Genomic DNA, 20,597 nt, shown 5'->3' with positions numbered 1-20,597 from the left:
TTCACACTGGTTATGTAAACGTAGCCTTTCATACTCCCCACTCCCTTTTAGGAGAAACCTTTTTCCCTAACAGACTTTGGGAGAAATGGAAAGAAAGAGGGTTTTTAGCTACAAGTAAGAGTAATGCTATTCTCCCTCTCCCTAGGAATTCCATCCTGGAGTTTCTCCAGAAAGAGCATCTGGACTCTTTTTTTTCTGCATTTGAAGGGCCACTTCTAGGCTAAGCTTGCCAGGTCTTGGCCTCAACCTCCACCTCAGTATCAGCCTCCCCGCGTTCCCTATCCTCCCTTTCAACTCTTCCGTATTCATGTGTGTTTGTGAAGGCACACCAGGACTCAGCACCCAGTAGGTGCTCCATAATAGTGGGCTCCTTTTTTCTTTTGCTTTTAAAGCATTTCTAAGTATTTATTTGCTTATTTAATAAACCTTGAACTCAAATTATGGAGATAATAGCTTTAGAGCTCCCGTTGTCAACCTGGCTTCCTAATAGAATAGAGTCACCTGAGGTGCTTAAGAAAACCTGGGCCCCTCCTCCAGAAAGTCTGACGTAATTGGTCTAAGTTGAAGCCCCGGTGATTCTGATCTGCAGCCAGGGGTGAGTACCACTGCTTTAAAGGAATGTCCCACATGTGTTTAGGGAATTATTTTGTGCCTAAAAGGGGTTTTCCTTTGACCCTAGAAATGAGGCAGATATCCCCTAGGCCCTTGGCTGTTTCTGTCCCATTTTGAGGTCCCTGAGGAACAGAAACCTGAAAGGCAGTTTGTAATTTGACCCTGGACTGTCAAAAGGGTTAGTGATGGAAAGTGAAAGGTGGGGCAGGACAGGGGGAAAAAAACTGCAGTTTCGGGCAGCAAGTCCCCAGCAGAACCTGGTTGACTGGAAGTATTGAGTGTTCCTGCTGGTGAACCCAAGCCCAGAGAAATCCTTCCCTGCTCACACCCAGTCTGTCTGTCTGTCTCTTTTTCTCTCCTTCTCTCATACACGGATTTCTCATTCTCTTGCCCCTCCTCTCACTCTGGAAAGCCCAAGCACTGAGGAGTGACGGAAGCATCAACATAGGTGGGGCCTTCAGAGGGAGAAGGATTTCCTGTAAGTTTGGGCCTGAGGGAGCTTTGGGGTGAGAGAGCTTTGGAAAAACTGTTTCTGGGTTGGGGCTTCTTTGTAGAAAAGAATGCCCTTTGTTCTTGGAGATGTTCCCCAGGGGGCAGGTGAAAGCAGAGGCAATGTGTAGCATCTGACCCGCTCTGGCTGGAAGAGAAGCTCCCAGGTTGGCCAGTTGAGGAGACGGGACATCAGGACAGGTGTTAAGAGTTCTCTGAATTGTTCTAGAGCTTTCAGATTTGGGTGGCAGAGCTACCCTGATGCACACATGGAGTGGGTAGTGGCTACTTGGTAGGCTCCGTGGGGTTCCTGCAAGGACCTTTGTCAAGAATCAGTTGACCATTGATGTGTAAGTTTATTTCTGGACTCTTAATTCCACTGTGACCTTTGATCTCTATGGGAAAATGGGGTCTGTTGATGATCTGTTGTGAGAGGTGACAGTAATGGCCTTTTACTCTCTATAAAGGGCTTTTCACTCCTCACCAGTACTACTACCTTGTGAGGTAAGTATTACTGCCCCCACTTAACAGATGAGGAAACAGGCCAGCAGAGGTCAAGTCACTTGCCCAGAGCTAAATAGCAGAGCTGGGACTGGAGCCCAGGTTTGTCAGATGCCAGAGCCTTTGCTCTTTTGACTCCATTCCAGCTTCCCCTAACTACCATTTGGATTGCCCTTTCTGGTTGTACAAGTGTTTCAACAGACATTACCTCCTTTGTTTAGTTGCTTAATTAAAAAAAATTAAAAGTGAGATGTTTCTGTTGGGAGCTTCTTTAAAAGTAAAGAAGGAGAGCAAGGGAAGTACTGAGCATCATCAAATGCCAAGCCTAGGAGCTCAATGCAGGACCAGTGAGGAAAATGAAAGATGAAAGCAAAGATCAAGGGGCAAGATATTTGATTCATGAGGTGAGAGAACACCAGTGAGAGTATAAGATGGGGGCACCAAGGAGGAGCCATTACTTAGGTCACTTTATTAAAATTTCTACATGGTGTAGAAAATCCTAGAACATCAACCAGCTGAGCCAGTCTTTGGCCTAGGTCCAGATGTGGCTAGTGACTGGTGGTGTGCCTCCTCCCTGAGTAGAATGCCCTGGGGTCTGCAGGGAGGCCCAGGGGTGCTGGCTGATGAAAGCCATTCCTAGGGAGTGAGGACAGGAGCCAAGGACTGTGAGCTGGCAGCCTTCAATAGGGTCAGCTAAAAGTCACCATTTCCAGAGTTGTGGGATCCTGAAAGGAAAAAGGACGTCTTCATTCCCTGACTAGAGGTGCTTGATGAAAAGGACCTTTAAGAAGTGTTCGTTGACCAAAGATATAAAGATTTGAGATGAATCTTTAAAAAGTGATTATATCTTGCCAATTTTCTCCTAATTGGTTTCTCTGGTTTGAAGTAAAGTGGGGAGGAATAAAAGTGGCATTCTTTCCAAAGTCCACAATCACTGTCTCAGAATAGACTCAGTTTTGTCCAGGCAAGATTGCTTTTACCATTTCCTGTGCTACCTAGTAACCTTTTGTTTCAGTGGAACTCAGAATGCTCCTGATCAATAATGGGGGTTCTCATAACTTAAGCCCCTGAATTTTAACAGAAATACACACATACTCCTATATGCACACACAAATAGAGACAGAGCCCAAATTTATTGTAAAATCAGAATTATTGATTTAAAACATAACCAGACCATTATTTGGGGGCATCTCTTTTGCTCCTTCCCCGCCCAACTCCTCACTTCATCTCCCTTTTGCTCCCTGGATAGAGAGGGACTGCCCTGTCCATTCTCTCTACATCCTCAGCCCTTGACTCTCTTCTCTTCTGTGGCTTTCCTGTGCTTATTCAATCTTCTTCTTGTGTTTCTTTCTCTATAATAGTCAACTTCCTTTCGAATATTATCCTGACCCCTGGCCTCGCTGAACACACAAAAACTTTTGTAGATATAATTTACATTGTGTGATTATTTCTCTATGGTTAGGCTTAGTTTATTCGCATAGAAGAACTGGTTTCATTTTGCAAGAGCTGGAGGGTGTGTTTTTAATTGACAGAAGGCCAAGGGAGCATGATTTCTAGGCCTTCCTCAGGGATGAAATTTCTTCTTAGAATTCTGGTAGAGAGGTAAGCGCACTTCTGAGCATTCTTCCTCTGTAAAGCGAGCCAGCCCTTGGAATGGTCAAGATCTCAGCCCTCTCCCACACAGTAGAGAGGTTGACAAACATTTCTCTGGTTGTCTGTGAGCTGCATCGTAATGACTGAGGTTTGTAGCTCTTCAAACCTCCTAGAGATGTAAACAGTAACCCACTCCCAGGAAGAGAGCAACAGAACTGTGTTGAAACTTGCTGGAAGGGAGTTTCCCCTGCCAACACCTCAACATAGTTGCCTGTGCCACTGCCAAAGCCTGCCCACACATTGTCATCCCTTGAGAGGAAGCTTCTGCTCTCTGTTAATGCGGAGTAGCTATGTACCAGAAACAAGACACATTGATCTTGCAGACAGCTCTCAATCATCCACACGAATGGAGGAAGCATCAATGACATGGAAAATGGCAAAAACATTTAGCCCACACCTTGATCCATGTGGTGCTCATAAGGTACAAAGCACAGTCCTGCTTGGGAACTAATGAGCAATGGTGACTTCCTTGAGTAGTGCTTTGGCCCTGTTGAGAGCAGGACTTCCATCCTGGGTGAGATTAGCTTTAACCCTTGATGGGCTACACATACCACCAAGTTGCAAAAATTATATTAAATTCTTTCTCCATTGTTTTGTTTGCCAAAAAAAAAAATCAATGTACACTGCTTAGTCTTTCATGGTTTCTGTGCACTACTAGGGTTTTGCCTCCAGCCTACAGGGCTGAGGAGAATAAGTACCCTTCATCTTTGCATGAGAGTTCCTTAGCAATGTTGGAATCTGCAAGAATCCTCACGTCTTTTACAAACTCTTTGTGATTCATCACATTTCTGCCACAGCAAGAGCAGTAGCCTGTTCGGCCTTGTCTATTTGACATTTTGTATCTTATTTTGTTCTTTTTCTTTTTTGTTTTTAAAAATTATCTAAATAAATGACTTCAACTTTTGTATAGGTTTGAATTTTTTGAAATAAGTTGGGGGAAAATGACACAAGTAATATACATTATAAAATCTTCGGCTATGTAATAGAAAGAGAGGCATCCCCATTTACCTCCTAATACTACTCCCTTTCCCGGAGATAACCAGAGTTAACAGTTTGTTGGGAATCTTTCCAGATTAACTTCTTTTCATTTACAAACATACATACATATATAATTATCTAGGCCTTTATTTTTATATAAATTGGAATCATGCTATATTAGTATAACATGGTGGCTTCTTTTTCTTAAAGACTTTATTTTTTTTAGAGCATTTTTAGGTTCACGACAAAATTGAGAGGAAGATACAGAGATTTCCCATACACCCCCTTCCCCCACACAGGCACGGCCTCCCTCATTATCAACATTCCCCGCCAGAGTGGTACATTTGTTACCAAGGATGACCCTACATTGACACATCATAATCACCCAAAGTCCATAGTTTACCTTAGGGTTCAGTCTTGGCGTTGTACATTCTATGGGTTTGGACAAGTGTATAATGACACGTACCCATCATTATGGTATCACGCAGAGTAGTTTCACTGCCCTAAAAATCCTCTGTGCTCTGCCTGTTCATCCCTGCCCACAACCCCAACGCCTGGCAACCACCCATCTTTTTATTGTCTTCATACTTTTGCCGATGGCTTGCTTTTTGTTTTTAACTTAACAATTTATCCTGGACAACTTTCTCTGTCACTAAACATAATTCCACATCATTGTTTATCAATAGCGACATGGTATTCCATAGTATGGATGTACCACAGCTGATTTAAACATTCTCCTAGGGGTGAACGTTTATGTTGTTTCTTACTTGTGTTTTTCTGCAGAACCCAACTCTCCCAGCACTGAACTGTTCTGTTGAAAATTCCCATCCAACTGTTTCTTACTATGCTCGTCCTCAAGTGGCATCCTACAATACCTACTACCATAGCCCTCCTCACCTGCCACCATATTCTGCTTATGACTTTCAGGTAGGTTTTGAGAGAAAAAGAACTCTCCGTTACCCTTGCTCTGGCTCATGCTCTTATTCTCTCCCTAATTATGGAACCACACTAATATGTATGAGGTAACCGGGCTCTCTATCTCTGATGGCCTTTAGCAGCCTGTGGGTACCAGTGACTAGCTTAAGGACTATGTAGGCAGGCAATGATTGGAGAGATGGGGAGGGTGGGAAAGACACAAGAGAAGAAACAGAGAGATGGATGAAAAGGGGAAAGAAGGAGATAGGATCAAGGTGTCCCAAATTGCCTTGACCTAAACCAAAGAGAAGATGGTACTCACCAGTACATTATGTGGACCCCTGTCCTGTTTAACAGTGACTTTTTCTATTCCTCTGCCACAGGGAGAGACCTAGTCCTATTCCTTAGCACAAGGGCATTCTGAGCCACACAAAGGTTTGGATCAAATCTGTAATGAGGAAGAAGCACCTGCCTTTTCTCCAGACTTACTAACTAGGACTACACAGAGAAAACATTTTTTATAACACCCCCCCTCCCATTTTTTCCCTTGTTAGCACATGGGTCAGAAATACTGTTACCAAATTTGCACTTTCCCCTTTTCCTTTTGAGCTGAGACTAAGCACAGAAAAAGAAAACCGTAAAAGGCACTTAATTAAAAGGAATTCTTTGTGTGCAGACACTGGACTAGGCACTTCAGGAAAATAAACAAAATCGTCTTTTAGGCATTTACAGTGATTGTAAAGCCTTGACCATGGAAGACTGGGATTACACTAAAATCTGGTTAATTCAAAATTTGGGGACCAAAGGAAATACCTTTTAAGGGAGGGAAGCTCATACTGAATTTGCTTCTATTGACTAAGAGCCCATGAATGCTCCAAGGGGACATAAAAGCATGACTGTTTGGGGGTGCTTCCAATTAACTAGCCAGTTTAGAAGTACAAAGCCCTTGGGCAACCTAATTTCAGCTGCAGATTAACAAAATAGTTGAAACTGAAAAGTCCCACGTAGTTGAATAAAGTGCAGTTTTGTTTGGTTTGGATACTGTTTGGGGAAGTTGAGGACACTACATTGCAATAGTAACATATATAGTGTGAACATGGACTTGTTCACTGTTATAAAATACAGTACCAGAACAAGGCGTCCATTAAAGCTTGGAAAAAATGATGTTAGAACTTGGTGTAAAGCCTACTGTATTCACAGGTAGACAAGCCAGGGAACTTGTTACCCAAACCAGTGATACAGACTAGAAAACACAAATATGTTAGAAACTGGCATAGACAATTTCAGTAGTGACAGAGGCAAAAAAGGAATCCTCTAAGAGACTGCAAGGATGTTGAAGCTCACACAAAGAGGGTCACCATTCTCTTGGGGCCCCTATAATGAAAAGTCATCCTGGGATAGAGGGGCCACACATGGGTCCAGCCCAAGGGCTGCCACCATTTTTTTATATCGAAGTAAATGTTATTGATCATATTGATTTTAGGAATTTTCACTTTAAAATAAATCCCTGAAGTAGTGATGGTTGCTGCAAAATCTAAGTTAGGAAGCCCCTCTTTAGGGTATGCAGCCATCTCTCTTTGCATCATTCCTCATTCGAACACTACCCCAGGGATGAAAACAAGACCGACCGTGCCAATGGTGACTCAGGCTGTTGGTTTCAGTTCAATGTTGACTCTGCGTTCCCATGTGCCAGGCTGTGTGCTAGGAGCTGCGGATATAGAGATTGAATGAGACATAGGCCCTGCATTAAGAGAGCAGTCTGGGGACTTGAGGAGGAGTAGTCGGGGCACAGCAGTGGGGACAAAAAAGTAAATCGACTATCACACAGAGTGCTATGGAAACCCAGCAACAAGGTAGCTAACTCAGCAAAGGGATCCAGATCTAGCCACCAAGCCCAAACCTGCACGGTGGGCTTCGAGCAGGGCTGCAGGGATTTGTGGAAGCCTCTACTTTTTAATAACGGCTCCTAGTCATTGAGCACTTACTGTGGACCAAGCATCATGCTAAATGCTTTACATATGTCATCTCATTTAGTCCTTTGAGGGAAATACTCTTGTCATTGCCATTTTTAAGATGAGATGACTGAGTCATGGAGAAAGTGACTTCCCCAAAGTCACAGAGATGGTAAGGGGAGGAACAAGCATTTGTATCCAGGTCCGTCTGACTCCAGAGGTTGGCTTGAGGAAGTCTTTGGAGAGAGAAGCTGTAAATCTGAGCGCAGCATGGTTCTTTTCCCAGTTAATTTTAGGATATTTATACTTTCTACTGGTTTAAATTATGGGCTTCTGAATCATGACTGAGAAAGGGTCTCTTTGCTCTCGCTGATTACCTTACTAAATTGCTCCCCACTCCAGGGGCTACGGGGGCACTTCTTCTGCATCTCCTGGTTCTTTCCCTAGATGCAAGCTGTCTTTTCCATTTCTTTTTGGAGACTTTATAGTTGTATGGTGTGGGTTTTGAGGGGTATGTTTTTAAGTGATTTGTTTTCCTCTAGAACTTAAACAGTGTTTCATTTTAGTGTTTGAGTTGAGCTTTCTTTTGTTTACCAATTTCCATTCCCTTATAGTCTCATAGGAGGAAATACCAGTCTTTACCCAGGAAAGCCAAGAGGATGGGGGAACATCTGCTTATGTTCCCAGATAAACAGAAAGCAGTCAGCAAAACGTACACCAGCTCTGACAGTAAAATCATCAGAAGCACAGACGTGCCAAAAAAAAAAAAAAAGCCAGAACTCCCTTATACTCTTCTCAGATTGTAAAAGGACCCAAATTATAGCAGGAAAACTGACCTTTCTAGACTTTCTCCTGAATGACTTCCTCATTCTGTTCATTTCCAAATAGGACTATTTCTGTGACTTTGTGTTTGAAGACTTCTGTTTACTTTTTACCCTGAAGCTGATAGAAGGAAGAGGAAAGAGATTTACAGTGTTTTGTTTTAACCGCTCAAAGTCATGCCCCTATAGGGTAGCTGTCCAGTTAGGGAGCTTGGGAAGCGTTTCTTGTGGTCAGACTCGAGCGAGGACTTGGGTCTGGTCAGCTGGCCCTAAGGATGTTGTGAGTGCTGAGTTTGGAGAAACAGGACTCTTTCAAACATTGGACTCTTCCTTCTAATGAACGCCCCATCCCCCAAGGCAGGAAGGATATAAGCTGAGACTACCTTTGCCTCCTTGCTAATCTCCCCAATGCTCACTTCTCTTGTTCCTCACACTCATGTCCTCCCTCACTACTCATACCTCAGCTTCAGCCAAGTAGTCCAAATCCTGTAGCATCAATTTCTACTTTTGCTGGGAAATTGAACCCAGTGTAGCTCTATGTAAACCCCTTAAGGATTCCAGCCATACTTCCCAGTCTGGTCTACTGTGCCAGTCCCCCTACATCACTCTAACCATGGACTAGTCCTTTTTCTGTCCATTTGGTGAATTGCCAAGTTTAGCCTAAAACAAAAGTCTCAGCCTATGCAAAACGCAAGTGCCTCTGTTTATGGTCTTTATTAAATCATGTGAGAATACACCAGGTTTCATCTTAGCCACGGAAAATGACCCATTATAAATTGAGCCCATTTCATGAAAGGATTGCTTTAGTCCTGGGGGAGGCAGTGTAAGGCATGGGTTGCTGAGAGCCATGGAAAGCTTTGCTGCTGCCACTCAATTTTTTCTCTTTATTTTCCTTCTCCTGACAAGTTTTTCCTTTCTTATCCTCCTTTCCCTTGTTTCTTATCCCCCCTCCTTTTTCTTCCTCTTCAGCTGTTCTCTCCATCTCCCCTAGCTTTGCTTTCTGGGGCAGAAGCAGAGGGGGGATGCAAAGAACCAAGAGATCCTGGATTTTACCCTTGGGACACAGCATCTTTTGCTGGTAACATTTATCTCCAGGTCAGTTCCAGGGCTCTTTTCGGAGTTCCTGCCTCACAGTACTCCTGAAGAGAGAAGCACGCCATGATGGAAATGCACCTTGGTCTTGAAGAGTGTGGGTCAGCCATCTGGCAGAGAGGGGGCAGGCTAAGGTGGGAGAGGAGAGCTGTGTGGGTCCTGAAAAGGTAGCGCTCCACTTGTAGCACTGTCAGCCTGTAGGCCACCCCAGCCTCTAAGAAGCAGCTCAGGAAGCTCGAGCTGACTAGGCCCAGCGGGAGGCTATTTAGATGCTTTTCATGCTTTTCATGCTTTGTGGTGTGCAAGGATTCAAAGCTCTGTTCTTCTGAGCTGCCTGTCCCATTAGTAAAGTCGACTCTTAGGCAGGAACCAAAACTCACTAGGCCAGCTCCCCAGCTGCAACAAAGCTAAATCTTTCCCAAGGTGCCTGCCTGTTGCTAGGAAACTATGCACTGGTACTGTGGGCCCTTTTTTTCGCCCCAAACTCTAAGGGTGTGTGGATTGCAGCCAGTTATCTCCCTAGCTCTGCCAGGAGCCCTTCTATTTTATCCTTAAGACTCCCAGCATCCTCAAAGGGAAGAGAGAATCATCCCACCCCCTTGCCCCCAATACGGCCCAAACACAAAACTGAGAAGTGAAAACCGAAGGCCGTTGTAGCACCCCTTTTATTATCAAAGTGTACAACTGCCACCCACAGCAGCTGCTGCCCACAGAAGCCTTTGATGCCTCTCAGGACAGAACTGCCTTTAGCTCCACTGTAGGAAACATGCCCCTCCCTTCTGTGGCTGGGAACACCTAAAACTGGCCTCCCGACTCTCACCATCCTGAAGCGGGATTTAGAAGGGCAGAGTGCCGCATCCCTGGGCATAAAGATCTTGTCCCTGCTGGGTTTTTGCTCTCCTCTCTGGTGAAGAGGAGAGTGTTCTTAGTTGAGGAAAGCAACAGAAGAGAAGGAAGGGAGAGAAGGAGAAGGAGAGTTCTGACATGTGGAGTGGAAAACTAGGAAATCACAATACTGATGTCTTAAGAAAGCATATCTTCCTGGAGGGAGGAGAAAAAAATCGAGACTTTAGGAAGGAATCTGCCTTGTCTGGAGTCCACTACCTCAAGTTGTGTTGCCTTTAAAGGCCCTGCAGTTTCTATGACCCCGTCATTCCCTCACTCAGGGTGAAACAATGGATGGGGTCGGGGAGGAGGGTGGGTGATGGCAGCTGCAGTCTTGTCTCCGTCCCAACATTATGTGGCAAGAGACAGATATTTCAGGGTCTGAAGCAAGACCTAGAAACCTGGCCATCCCTTTCTAAGGAGTGCAGAGGTCAGGACTGGGGATAAGGAGAGTCAGCCAACTGGTCTCAGGCTCCAGAAACTTCACGTCAAGGCTGATTCTAGGTTGCTCCAGGCCTGGAAAAATGACATGATCTACTCGGACTCAGGCCAACAGAACAAAGCAAAGGCATGACCTCTCCAAACAGCACTTAAACTCTTGAGAAATTTTGGTGTAAGTGGATTCTTTTTTTAAATATACCAGTTCCTCCTAGAGCTAAGACACAACAGAAAATTGTACTTTTCCAGTCCTGTTCGTTGGCTTATGTTTGCTCTTTCTGAGAGCCTAAACTGGCCTGCTCCCTCTTGCCATCCCTATAGGTCCCTCCAGTCTTCAGGCCTCAGCCATGCTCCACCACTGGAGCAAGGCAATGATACCCACAAGGTGTGATCATACTCTTTGAAAATACGTTTTAGTTTTACAAAACATGTCAAGTTCATCTTGTATACTCCTGAAGTCATTGTCACTCATTCAACATTTACTGAGCGTGTGCTACTTGCTAAGCACTGTTCTGAGCTTGGGGTGGGGGGACACAGCAGTGAACAAAACAGACCAACTTGCCTTAAGCAGGAAAATCACTAGGGTCAAAGGTATACATGGGCCTTGGAGGGAGAAGTGGCAAATGACTCCTAACATGCCGATTCACTGGGTATTTCTTCAGTCCAAATCTGTTCCCTTCCCAAAGACTACAAAAGTTAGACAACAGAGTAAACTTGAATCCTCAGTGTCTCTGCAGCCTCACACAGCGCTCCTCATTCTTATCATTGGTATTCTCATCTCCATGCCTTTGTTCCTCTCTGCTCTCCAACCTACCCTGCATTTGGTGGCGGGGTGGGGCAAAGTTAAGATGAAACAGAAATTGTTAGAAGATCCAAGAAAGCCATTTAACCTCTCTGACCTTAGTTTTCGTTTTGTTTTTTGTTTATCTATGACATGAGCTCTGTGATATATTCCTGTAGCAAAAAACTTCCCAGGTATTAATGGTTTAACCTCAAATGTTCTTAAGGCCCAAACTATCTTTTTGAAGACTGGCTGGGATGCTGTTGCCATAGCTCAAGGGAGAGGTATTGAAGGCTTGAGTTATAAATGAGGAAAAGGGAGTGATGGATTCAGGGGACAACACGGAGGTGGGAGCAACAGGATTCTGTAACTGACTGGATGTTGGGTTCAAAGGAAGAGGGAGGAGGATTTCAAGGTATGTTTGCATGAGTCTTGCAGCCTAAGTGACTCGGAGAAAGTGGGACCACCTCAGTTTCATGCCCCTCGTTAACTTTGTGAGGTTTAGGAACTCTTTGTTGTTCCAAATAGAAACTTACTTAGTCCATATTCATTTTTAAATGACAGACTGACTTGGGGGAATTGCAACGTGATTGCCTAAACTGATGTTTTATTTTTATTACACAGCATTCCAGTGTCTTTCCATCCTCTCCTCCCTCTGGACTTTCTGATGAGCCCCAGTCTGCCTCTCCTTCGCCCAGCTACATGTGGTCCTCCAGCGCACCACCCCGCTATTCTCCACCCTACTATCCACCTTTTGAAAAGCCACCACCTTACAGCCCCTAAAGAGAAACGCCTGCTGGCTATTGAGATCATTGTGGCTTTTGTATTTCTGCTTTAGTGGAAGTGTGTAGGGTACAAAATTTAAAGTGTGATTCTTATGCATAAAGTTTTACAAAAGCCTGCCAGGCTAGGGAAAGATAGGGATGCTTATTCGTTATTAGTGCAGAGCAGGGGTGGCTAGGCCAAACCCAGCACTTCCAAGAAGGGCAGCGCACACACTCTAAGCAAGGCTGGGGAGTCATCCCAGCAAGAAGCTTGTCACGTTTGGACCTGTGTTAATCCTATGGCTCCACCTCTGTATTCAGCAGAAGCGTGGTTTTCCATCTGTTTCATTTCGTGTAAATAGAGTGTTGTCCTCAGGCCCTTGGCAGATTGCCACTCTAGCATCTTGGTTGAAGCACCTGCCTTCTAGGCCCTGTCTTTCCCTACCACTAAAGCCAGTCCCTAAGGAAAATTTCCCAGATGATGGGGCTACATGGTGGTTCCAACAGAGAAAGTTCTGGCTAAGATTTTGTTTGCTTGTGTCTGGATGTTGAAAAAAGCTGCCCATCTCTCTTACTCCTTTCTTCTCTGTGAGTATTGTAAAAATGGCTGTTGTGATCATCCAGCGCAGCTTTTGTGATTGGTGCCTCCCAAAGGGAAAAGTGCAATATTCCCTCGAGTAGTGGGGAACAGGATTGGTCGTTCTGGAAACACTGAAGTACACGGAGCAACATGTGAGATGTTTTAAGTAGATCTCAGTTATACATCTGATAACTTAGGAGACACTGGTCCTACTACATGTTGCAGTATTACAAAATACATTTGCTACAGGAGACAGAAATCTTACGGTTAAAATTCAGAGTTTAAAAATGCTAGATTAGGTTCTTGGGTCGTAATATGAATTGTTAGTAATCTTTGTGACTATTTAATCTTCAAATATTGTGCTTCAACCCCAGCAAACCGCACGTATCCTGCACCCCACCCCAAAAGAATCATGTGTATTTTAATGCCACTGCTCTTATTGGTCCCTTTTCTGTTGAGACCAATCATGACAGCGTTCAAGATTAGGAAAGTTACAACGCCGCTTTAAGTCGACAAAACCTCAAATGCAGCCAACTTGACAAATTCTTAAGTGTTATCATAGATTTAAAACCCATCTGGCACACTGTGGTAGGCATTTGTACAGTTCTTTTAATTACACATAGCTTTAAACAACCAACCTGATGAATTTAACACTTTGGCACCCATGCCTTCACTTCAGAATAAACACTTTCGCTGCGATCTTACATTAACCCGAGAACTGATTGATTTAAAGGAAGACTGATAATCCTACACTTGCATAATGTAAAAATACAGGGGCTACAGGAGGGTACCTAATTAGACAGTTCTGCAAACACAGAACACATACTGGAAGATTTTCCAGTCAATTTCGCTACCTCCCGACTTGATGGATTAGAGGTAGCAGGCATATGCTGGTGCTCCCATCTACCTTGTAGACACCCAGCCATCAAGAATTATCAAGGCACAATAAGTGCACTCATTGTTCACAGTAAACGTTTGCAAAATTCAGTTTACCTTTCAGTATCACAAATGACGTCTCATCCAGATTTCAAATCTGAAAAACTATAATCCTTTTGCGTTATATAAAATTACTATTATTTTCTACAGTTCTGAGCATATTAAAATTCTATTGGATTTCAAAGAGGGGCTAATAACCAATTGACTTACTATACAAATATCAACTTGTAATACTCAATGAAATTTTTTGCTGTTTACACTTTACCTTTTGCTTTAGTGAATATTTAATTTTTTAAAAGGCACCATTACACAGTATATCCTACATTTATCACATTTCTTAAAGTGTTAAGATTCTATGACTCATTTCTATGTATTTTTCTTACTTTACAAAATAACTTGAAACAGTATAGATTTTGTAACACTTAATTTGAGCAGCTTCTTTTATTACATTGAATTATATAAAGTGCATGTTACCTTAGAAAAATAAATATTTGCTGCTTTACTCTTTTGCAAAACATTTGCTGTAATGAAGGAATTTGTATTTCCAATACGTACCTTGACTGCATTTTGTAATATTTACTGCTTTATTCCTAATTCTGCTTTAAAGTATTCAACTGGGCATGAAACATTAAAATACTAATCCAGAACCTGTATAAACTGGATGTTGCTTAAAATCTGTATCACTGCCATGTTGGAAACCCAGATTGCTTTTGTGATGTTTCAAATTAATAAAATTATCCTCCTCCTTAGCCATTACATGTGTCTTCATGGAATCTACAAAAGTATCACAAACGCTCTAAGCAGCTGACAGCAGCTGACTCATTTTTGACTATTATGGTTCAAGATACAACGGGCATGCAATTAACCAACATATAAAACCTAAAGGGAAATTTTGTCATGCTGTCAGCAGAAATACAGCTCCGGTCTCCTGCTACAAAAACTGAAAACCAACAGAATATAAAAGTCTATATAATTTCTGAAAGATAATCTTATAAAAAATGCACTCAAAAATCAGAATTAAAACATTTTATTTTTGCCATAAGAAGCTCTATGAACTAATATCAGGTAACGGTTAATGTAAAAAGTAGAACTTAAAGTCATGATAGGGAAGATTGTACAAGTATGAACATTACAGTATTGGGTGGAAATGAACAAGGTTTCATATGAGTGACAGAGGTGAGGAAGCCAGTACTACTGAACTAGCGTTTAATTCTTTAGAATATGCATGCCTTGACAACACATAATACCTTGATCGTTTTTACCATTCACTTTATCTTTTTGGTACAACGGAAATAATGCAGCATCAGTTCCTCATAGTGTATGTGGGGGTTCATTACCACTAAAATGATAATGAGCAAGTTTAAAATATATTTTAAAGTGAATCTTGCAAGATTGTTATGGCATTTTACAATCTTTGCTTAGTTTGAACATTTTCATTTTCTGTCATCTCTTTTAACAAACTGCTATTTCAAACAGTTCCTATCCAGAATATTTAGAGGTAATTTAGCATAGGAACAAATTTGAAGCCAACTTGAAAGAAAAAAAGGAAGTTCAACAGTCAGAAAGCTAAGTATAAAATAGGAAAACCCCATGATAAGTTTTAAACAGCGACTTGCTACAGATTTCCAACCCAATCAATACTGGAACTGAAAGGTTTTAGCCCCAAAGGAGTATTCCACATGAATTCCGAACTTTGGATGCAGAAAATTCTAGAAAAACTGAAGACCCTGACATACATGCAAGTAAGAGTCTTCTGGCAAAAATACAATTTAATTTTCCAGTTTTCCTCATCCCAAAAAAACTCCAGAAGATACCTTCAGTAGGCAGAGAGTTCAAATTTCACACTCAGAATTTACATAGAGCACAGCAGCAGCAAATAATTATACCTAAAATATTCCGAATGGATAGTTTTCCATTATAGAATTCCTGGTTTGTCATAATGGCCTCATAGATACTACCAAGTTTTATTATGACAAACTAATTTACCTAGCAATTAAGTCTGAAAGGTCTGGAAGCTCTGCTGGCATCAGTATCATTCCCACTTGTAGAAGTACTTATGTCTAACTGGTGAAATAGCATTAATGAAAAACAAATTTCCACTGAAAATATTTCAGAGTGCACCCTACAGTCAAAGAATAATGTTATCAATATCTACACAGAAAGGAAACAGATATTGTGATTCCAGAGATTGCAGTCTTAAGTTATAAGGTAATTTAAAATTTTCCAAGGATTAGTTTACAGAATGGTTTGAAGGTCTAGACTCACAGAACAGAAAACAGAGGCACATCATTCTAGTCCCCGGTAAGCAAAGGATTATGCTATTGTTCTTTCTCCTTGCATTATGGCAAATACTGATGCCTGATACCCTCAGCTACCCACTTAAACACTGAAACCACTGTCTTTAAATCCAGCTTGCCATCAGATGAATGATGTATACATGAGAATTTGTGATTAAAGCTTTAAGTTCAAAGTCAAGAAATAGACTATTTTAAAAAATACATGGTTAAGGAGAAAAAAAATATCTATGTTGAATTAAGAAATACTTAAGCAAGGTTACAAATGACTAATAACTATGCACAACAACCTTTTTCAGTATCTATTAATTTTTTTCCTTTGCAAAAAGTCATTTACAGAAGTTCAACAAGTTAATCCTGTTATAAATGCTAGGCTATATATTTGTTCCGACCCACTTCCTTTTAGTACTAGCACTTCAATAAGTTTTGACTTTACTTTCTAAGTGTTTAAATATGTCATTTTAAAAGGAAGAAAGGTGGTATTTATTGTTCTCAAGATAAATGGGAATCCACAAGCCTATATAACATCCCATATATAGTTTCTGATTGCTATAATTGCAGCAATTTGCAGATGGAATGGAACTTATTTTAGAAGGGTAAAAACCTAAAAGGTCTTGCTGAAAGGAAAATACTAGATCACTGATTTGACTACTTCAAATGAAAACTTCCTATTAGAGATTCTAAGTCAGATGAACATTTAAAAATATATGCCAGTAGCTTCCCGCCCAAAATATGTAGGAGTCTCATTTATGGAATCTGTCATTTATAAAAATTTACACATAATTAAATATCTATTTGGTGGTTTTCAGAATCAAAATTTGAAAATTTTCATGGGACTATTTTTAACCATAATGAGCAAAAAAGCAATCTCCATTCACTTCCACTCTCTGTCTCCGTCACGTAAGAGCACGGAATTTAAAACAAAAGCCAACAGAACTTTTCACCTCCTCCTGTCTGCATTATGGAGATTTGTTTTCCATTAGTATTTCTGCCCACAGAGACCACACTGCAAAGGTATATATACAGTAGTCCAGCCACCAAAGTCTTTTCCAGACTATGGCAATAAAAGCAGGATTTAATTCTAATTAGCTAAAACTAATTTATGCTTCAGATGAGAGATTTGTCTGCATGGCCATTTTCATGGGGGGAGGGAGGCAGGAGGTTGCTACCCATTTGGACTAGCAGAATACACAACCAAGCAGAAATTTATTCTGAAATTTTCCAGAACAACTTTACAAGTTTTTGTTTACTTTTTATGCCATGTACAGGACACAACACATATTTATAGTCTCAATATTAAGAAAACTGAGAATTCAGCAGTAAAGTGCTAACATGGAAGGGGAAAGTTGTTAAGATATACTAGGGTATGCTAATAACTCCAGTTATTTTCAAAGAACATTCAGACTGCTTCAAATTCTATTCAGGAAACTATCTCTCCAAGCTCTTGTTTTGCCTCTTTTAAAGGAGCTCAAGCTAACTATATAAACAGTTACTCGGGAGGAAAAACTTCTCAATCTCTACCCAAACTTTCAGGATAATTTGCTTCTAAAAATTATCAACAAATGATCCAACTAGACTACCTTCAGATGACGTGGCAGGTCAAATTAACTTGTTTCCACCTTAATTTGTTTCACAGGTCTTCTGAAAGCCCTGCCCCTTAATCCAAACCAAAACTTTCTGTCATTTCAAAGGAGTTCAATAAGATTCTGGTATTATAAATTCAAACTCAGTACTGCCATCTGTTACATTCTGTTTAAAAATTGAATCATTTTCCTGCTGAATAAAAATATCTTCCCAGGTCATTGGCTTGTTCTGAGGAGTAGATGTGGTCCCTACTGGAGGTTCTTTCCCAGCATCAACCTTATACCCAATACCATCATCCTTCATTACAGGCATAGTGCCTGACCTATCAGAAAGGTATGCATATTGTCTGATCTGTAAAGACCTGCATGGATGTAAACGATAAAGCTTCGAGTCTCCAGAAGGATCTTGACTGTGAACTGACTTTATATGTGAAGACATAAACTGATAGTTGATGAAAGATTTGCCACAGGCCAAACATTGATACCTTCGCTCCCCTGTGTGATGAATTTCATGCTTTGTGCGATATTCTGCAAGAGGAAACACCTTCTCACAGTAACGGCAAGGATACTTCTTCTCCCAAGAATGAATGTTAAAATGTCTCCGCAAGCTTGTCAGACAGACATATGACCTTTTGCATACAATGCAGATATAATAGACCCTTCCATCTACTATTAACTCATAGTGATCATCATGTTTTACTTTCATACGTTTGTTTGCCGTCTCACTGCTAGATGTTTTTGGTGTCTCATTCTCAAGTCTGGCCTCCCCTTCGTCAGGGTCATCTTTGACAGGGATCACTATGTCATAAGTATCTTCACCAATATTTGCATAAACCTTGCAACCCGTCGACAAACCTTCAATTTCAGTAGCTGTATCTAAAGTAATGATCTTCTGACCCTCCATTAGATGTTTTGATCCTAAACCTGGATCGTTAGTGTTTCTAGTAATTATATCTGAAATTTTTAAAGAATTGGAAAGTGGCTCTTGCAGAAGTGTAGGAATCTGCATCTTCTGTATCAATGATCCATCAAAAGTGGTATTTTGGGGGATATCAGCCTGTGGGACCAAAGATGTATTACTGACCGCCGAATCTGGACTGGAGCTAATAGTGTCATCATCATCGTCTATAATTTCCTCCTCCTCCTCTTCATTGGCCTTGTTTCCTGTTAAAACAGCACTGTTTGGTGTCGGCTGATTCTGCACAAGTAAGTTGATTGAAGGAGACATATGATTTGGAAGTGAAGAACTGACATTTGGTGGTGTAGTATGTGATGCCTGATTTAACAAAATAATGTTGGGAGTCAGATGTGTCGGAGCTGAAGATACCAGCAACTTTTCACTTCCTTGTGTTTGGCTCAGAGTTGCCTGATTCGCAGAAGTAGGAAGTTTCTGAGTAGGTGTGATATTTGTTAAAGGGGGAGAGTTATTGCTAACACAAGGTGCAACATCTGAAATAGCAACGGCGCCTGGGTTAGGCTGGACCTGTGCCACTGCATTGGTACTCGGCAAAGTCTCCTTTGCAGGCAGAATCTCAGAGCAGAAAATGACATCATCATCATCATCATCTGAATCGGTAACAATAATCTTTTTTGTCTCATAATCTTCAGCAGATAAGGAAAAAGACTCTGTTATAATAGGCATTATAGTGGCCCCGTTATCTTGGGCTTCATCTTTTGATTTTTGTATTTCAAGGTTCTTGTCACTAGAACCAGGAGGTAAGGTATCTGTATTACCATCCTGAGCTGTACCTGAGATGCTTTTCACCTGTGACAATGGGACACCAAGCTCTGCTATAAACTTAACTCCTAATAACTGCCCTGATTTAATTAACTCATCGAGTAAATCTGATCGAACACGAACAATTTTAGAACTATAGATATAATTGAGAATTTCTGCAAAAATCTCTGCTCTTATAAAGCTCAGTTCAACAACTTGCCCGGCAACTAAGAAGAGCTGATGGAAGTAAGTACTAGAAGCTGAAAGAATATTCCTGTGGGCCCGGAATTTTCGGTCTTCCACGATAACAGTAACATCACAGAAGAGTCCATGGCCACGCTGCTCGTTCAAGGAGTTCAACAGACTGCCAGAGTATTGAATGTCTGTAGCAGAAATCAGTTTTCTACTCTCCATGCCTATAAGAGAAAGGGAGGACGAGGGGATGGGAGAAGATTAAGAAAGAAAAACAAAAGTACTTTATAATTCAGAATTTAAGCTATAGCATCATTAAATAGTTTATTCAAGTTTTAACCAAAGTTTGGCCTAACTTTTTATATCAATTGTTCATACAGGCTGGTTTTTGGGCCATGTGTCAAATCTCATGACTTCCCCGAGAAAAGAGAGGTTTAAATTGATCTACAGATTTAAACACTAATCTCTTCCTTTGAATCTCAGATACATGCATCACCACTAAGCAACTTTTAAAGATTAGAATTAATTTTCTTAGTTCCAATTTGGGGTTTTTTTCCTCAAGAAGAGTTAAGAGTTAATTTTTAACCGTCTTAAAACTTTTTGAAGAAGAATCTTCATCATGAACACGTAAGAGTTATTTCAGTGTAAATGAATGATTTAAACGTCAGAAAACCTTGGTGTGTGCAATACCGAGTCTGAAATACATACTCTTCCTAAATTTTAAGTTATCTTTAAGAACATATTCAAAAGCTACTCCCTGTAGCCAATGACTGAATCAGCATTACCTCTACACTTTCCACTATTTTTCTGTTCTTATTTAAATTGGGGTGGCTCATCTAGATAAACTATGAAACACCTTTCTTACTCTCTCCTCTTTCTTCATCTTCTCCTCCCCTCCCCTCCCCTCTACCCTGACAATCTCCAGAGGGAGAATGTCAAACAGAGTGCCAAATGAAGTCAACAGCTGCTATTGTAAAAAAAATTATGACAAAGGAAAAGGAAAGTTTACCATTTCTTAATGCTTATTTGCACGAAATATTTCATTTTGCTGGTAAAGAATTATGTGTATTGGTATGAGAACTTTTTACAGTAAATATGTTAGTGAAAATGAAAACAAATTTATTGGAACAGTGAAGACATTACTAATGAAAAGGAGGGAGATGTTATTAAAAAGCACTATTGTGTACCACCCCCAAAACATTTTCTTTGCACTTTGCAGAAGATATTCCCAGTATCAATGACGCTGAGTTGTTAAAAAAAACACCACACATATATATATATATATAGACTAGCAATTAGCTGACAAGTACTTTTGGTAAAGAAACACTTTTATTGCTAATATTCTTTCTCTTTAAAGTTACCAAAAATAATACCAGTGTCACAGTGCTTAAGTTATATATACTTGGAAGGGAGG

The 20,597-nt window shown here is 41.1% G+C and overlaps 2 protein-coding genes across 12 annotated transcripts in view; one reads left to right on the top strand and one right to left on the bottom strand.

Annotated features, from left to right (window-relative positions):
• The window catches only part of TMEM255A (transmembrane protein 255A), a 46,942-nt gene extending 32,796 nt beyond the window's left edge, over window positions 1-14,146 (top strand). For all 6 annotated transcript variants that reach the window (XM_070606042.1, XM_070606044.1, XM_070606046.1 and 3 more), the window contains 2 exons: window positions 5,017-5,160; window positions 11,742-14,146. In XM_070606042.1, coding sequence (XP_070462143.1) covers window positions 5,017-5,160; window positions 11,742-11,900 — 303 coding nt within the window. In that variant the 3' untranslated portion in view covers window positions 11,901-14,146. The remainder of the gene's footprint in view (window positions 1-5,016; window positions 5,161-11,741) is intronic.
• ZBTB33 (zinc finger and BTB domain containing 33) overlaps window positions 1-20,597 on the bottom strand; it is a 33,350-nt gene that overhangs the window by 5,142 nt on the left and 7,611 nt on the right. For 4 of the 6 annotated variants that reach the window (XM_070606036.1, XM_070606040.1, XM_070606038.1 and 1 more), the window contains one exon: window positions 14,409-19,407. The exons of the other annotated variants lie outside the window; for them this stretch is intronic. In XM_070606036.1, coding sequence (XP_070462137.1) covers window positions 17,387-19,405 — 2,019 coding nt within the window. In that variant the 5' untranslated portion in view covers window positions 19,406-19,407 and the 3' untranslated portion in view covers window positions 14,409-17,386. Of the gene's footprint in view, window positions 1-14,408; window positions 19,408-20,597 lie in introns of those variants that run through there. 6 annotated transcript variants of the gene reach the window in all.

Source organism: Equus przewalskii, chromosome X, assembly GCF_037783145.1.
Source record: "Equus przewalskii isolate Varuska chromosome X, EquPr2, whole genome shotgun sequence".
Lineage (NCBI taxonomy): Eukaryota > Metazoa > Chordata > Mammalia > Perissodactyla > Equidae > Equus > Equus przewalskii.
This window is presented reverse-complemented; position numbering and strand designations above follow the sequence as displayed.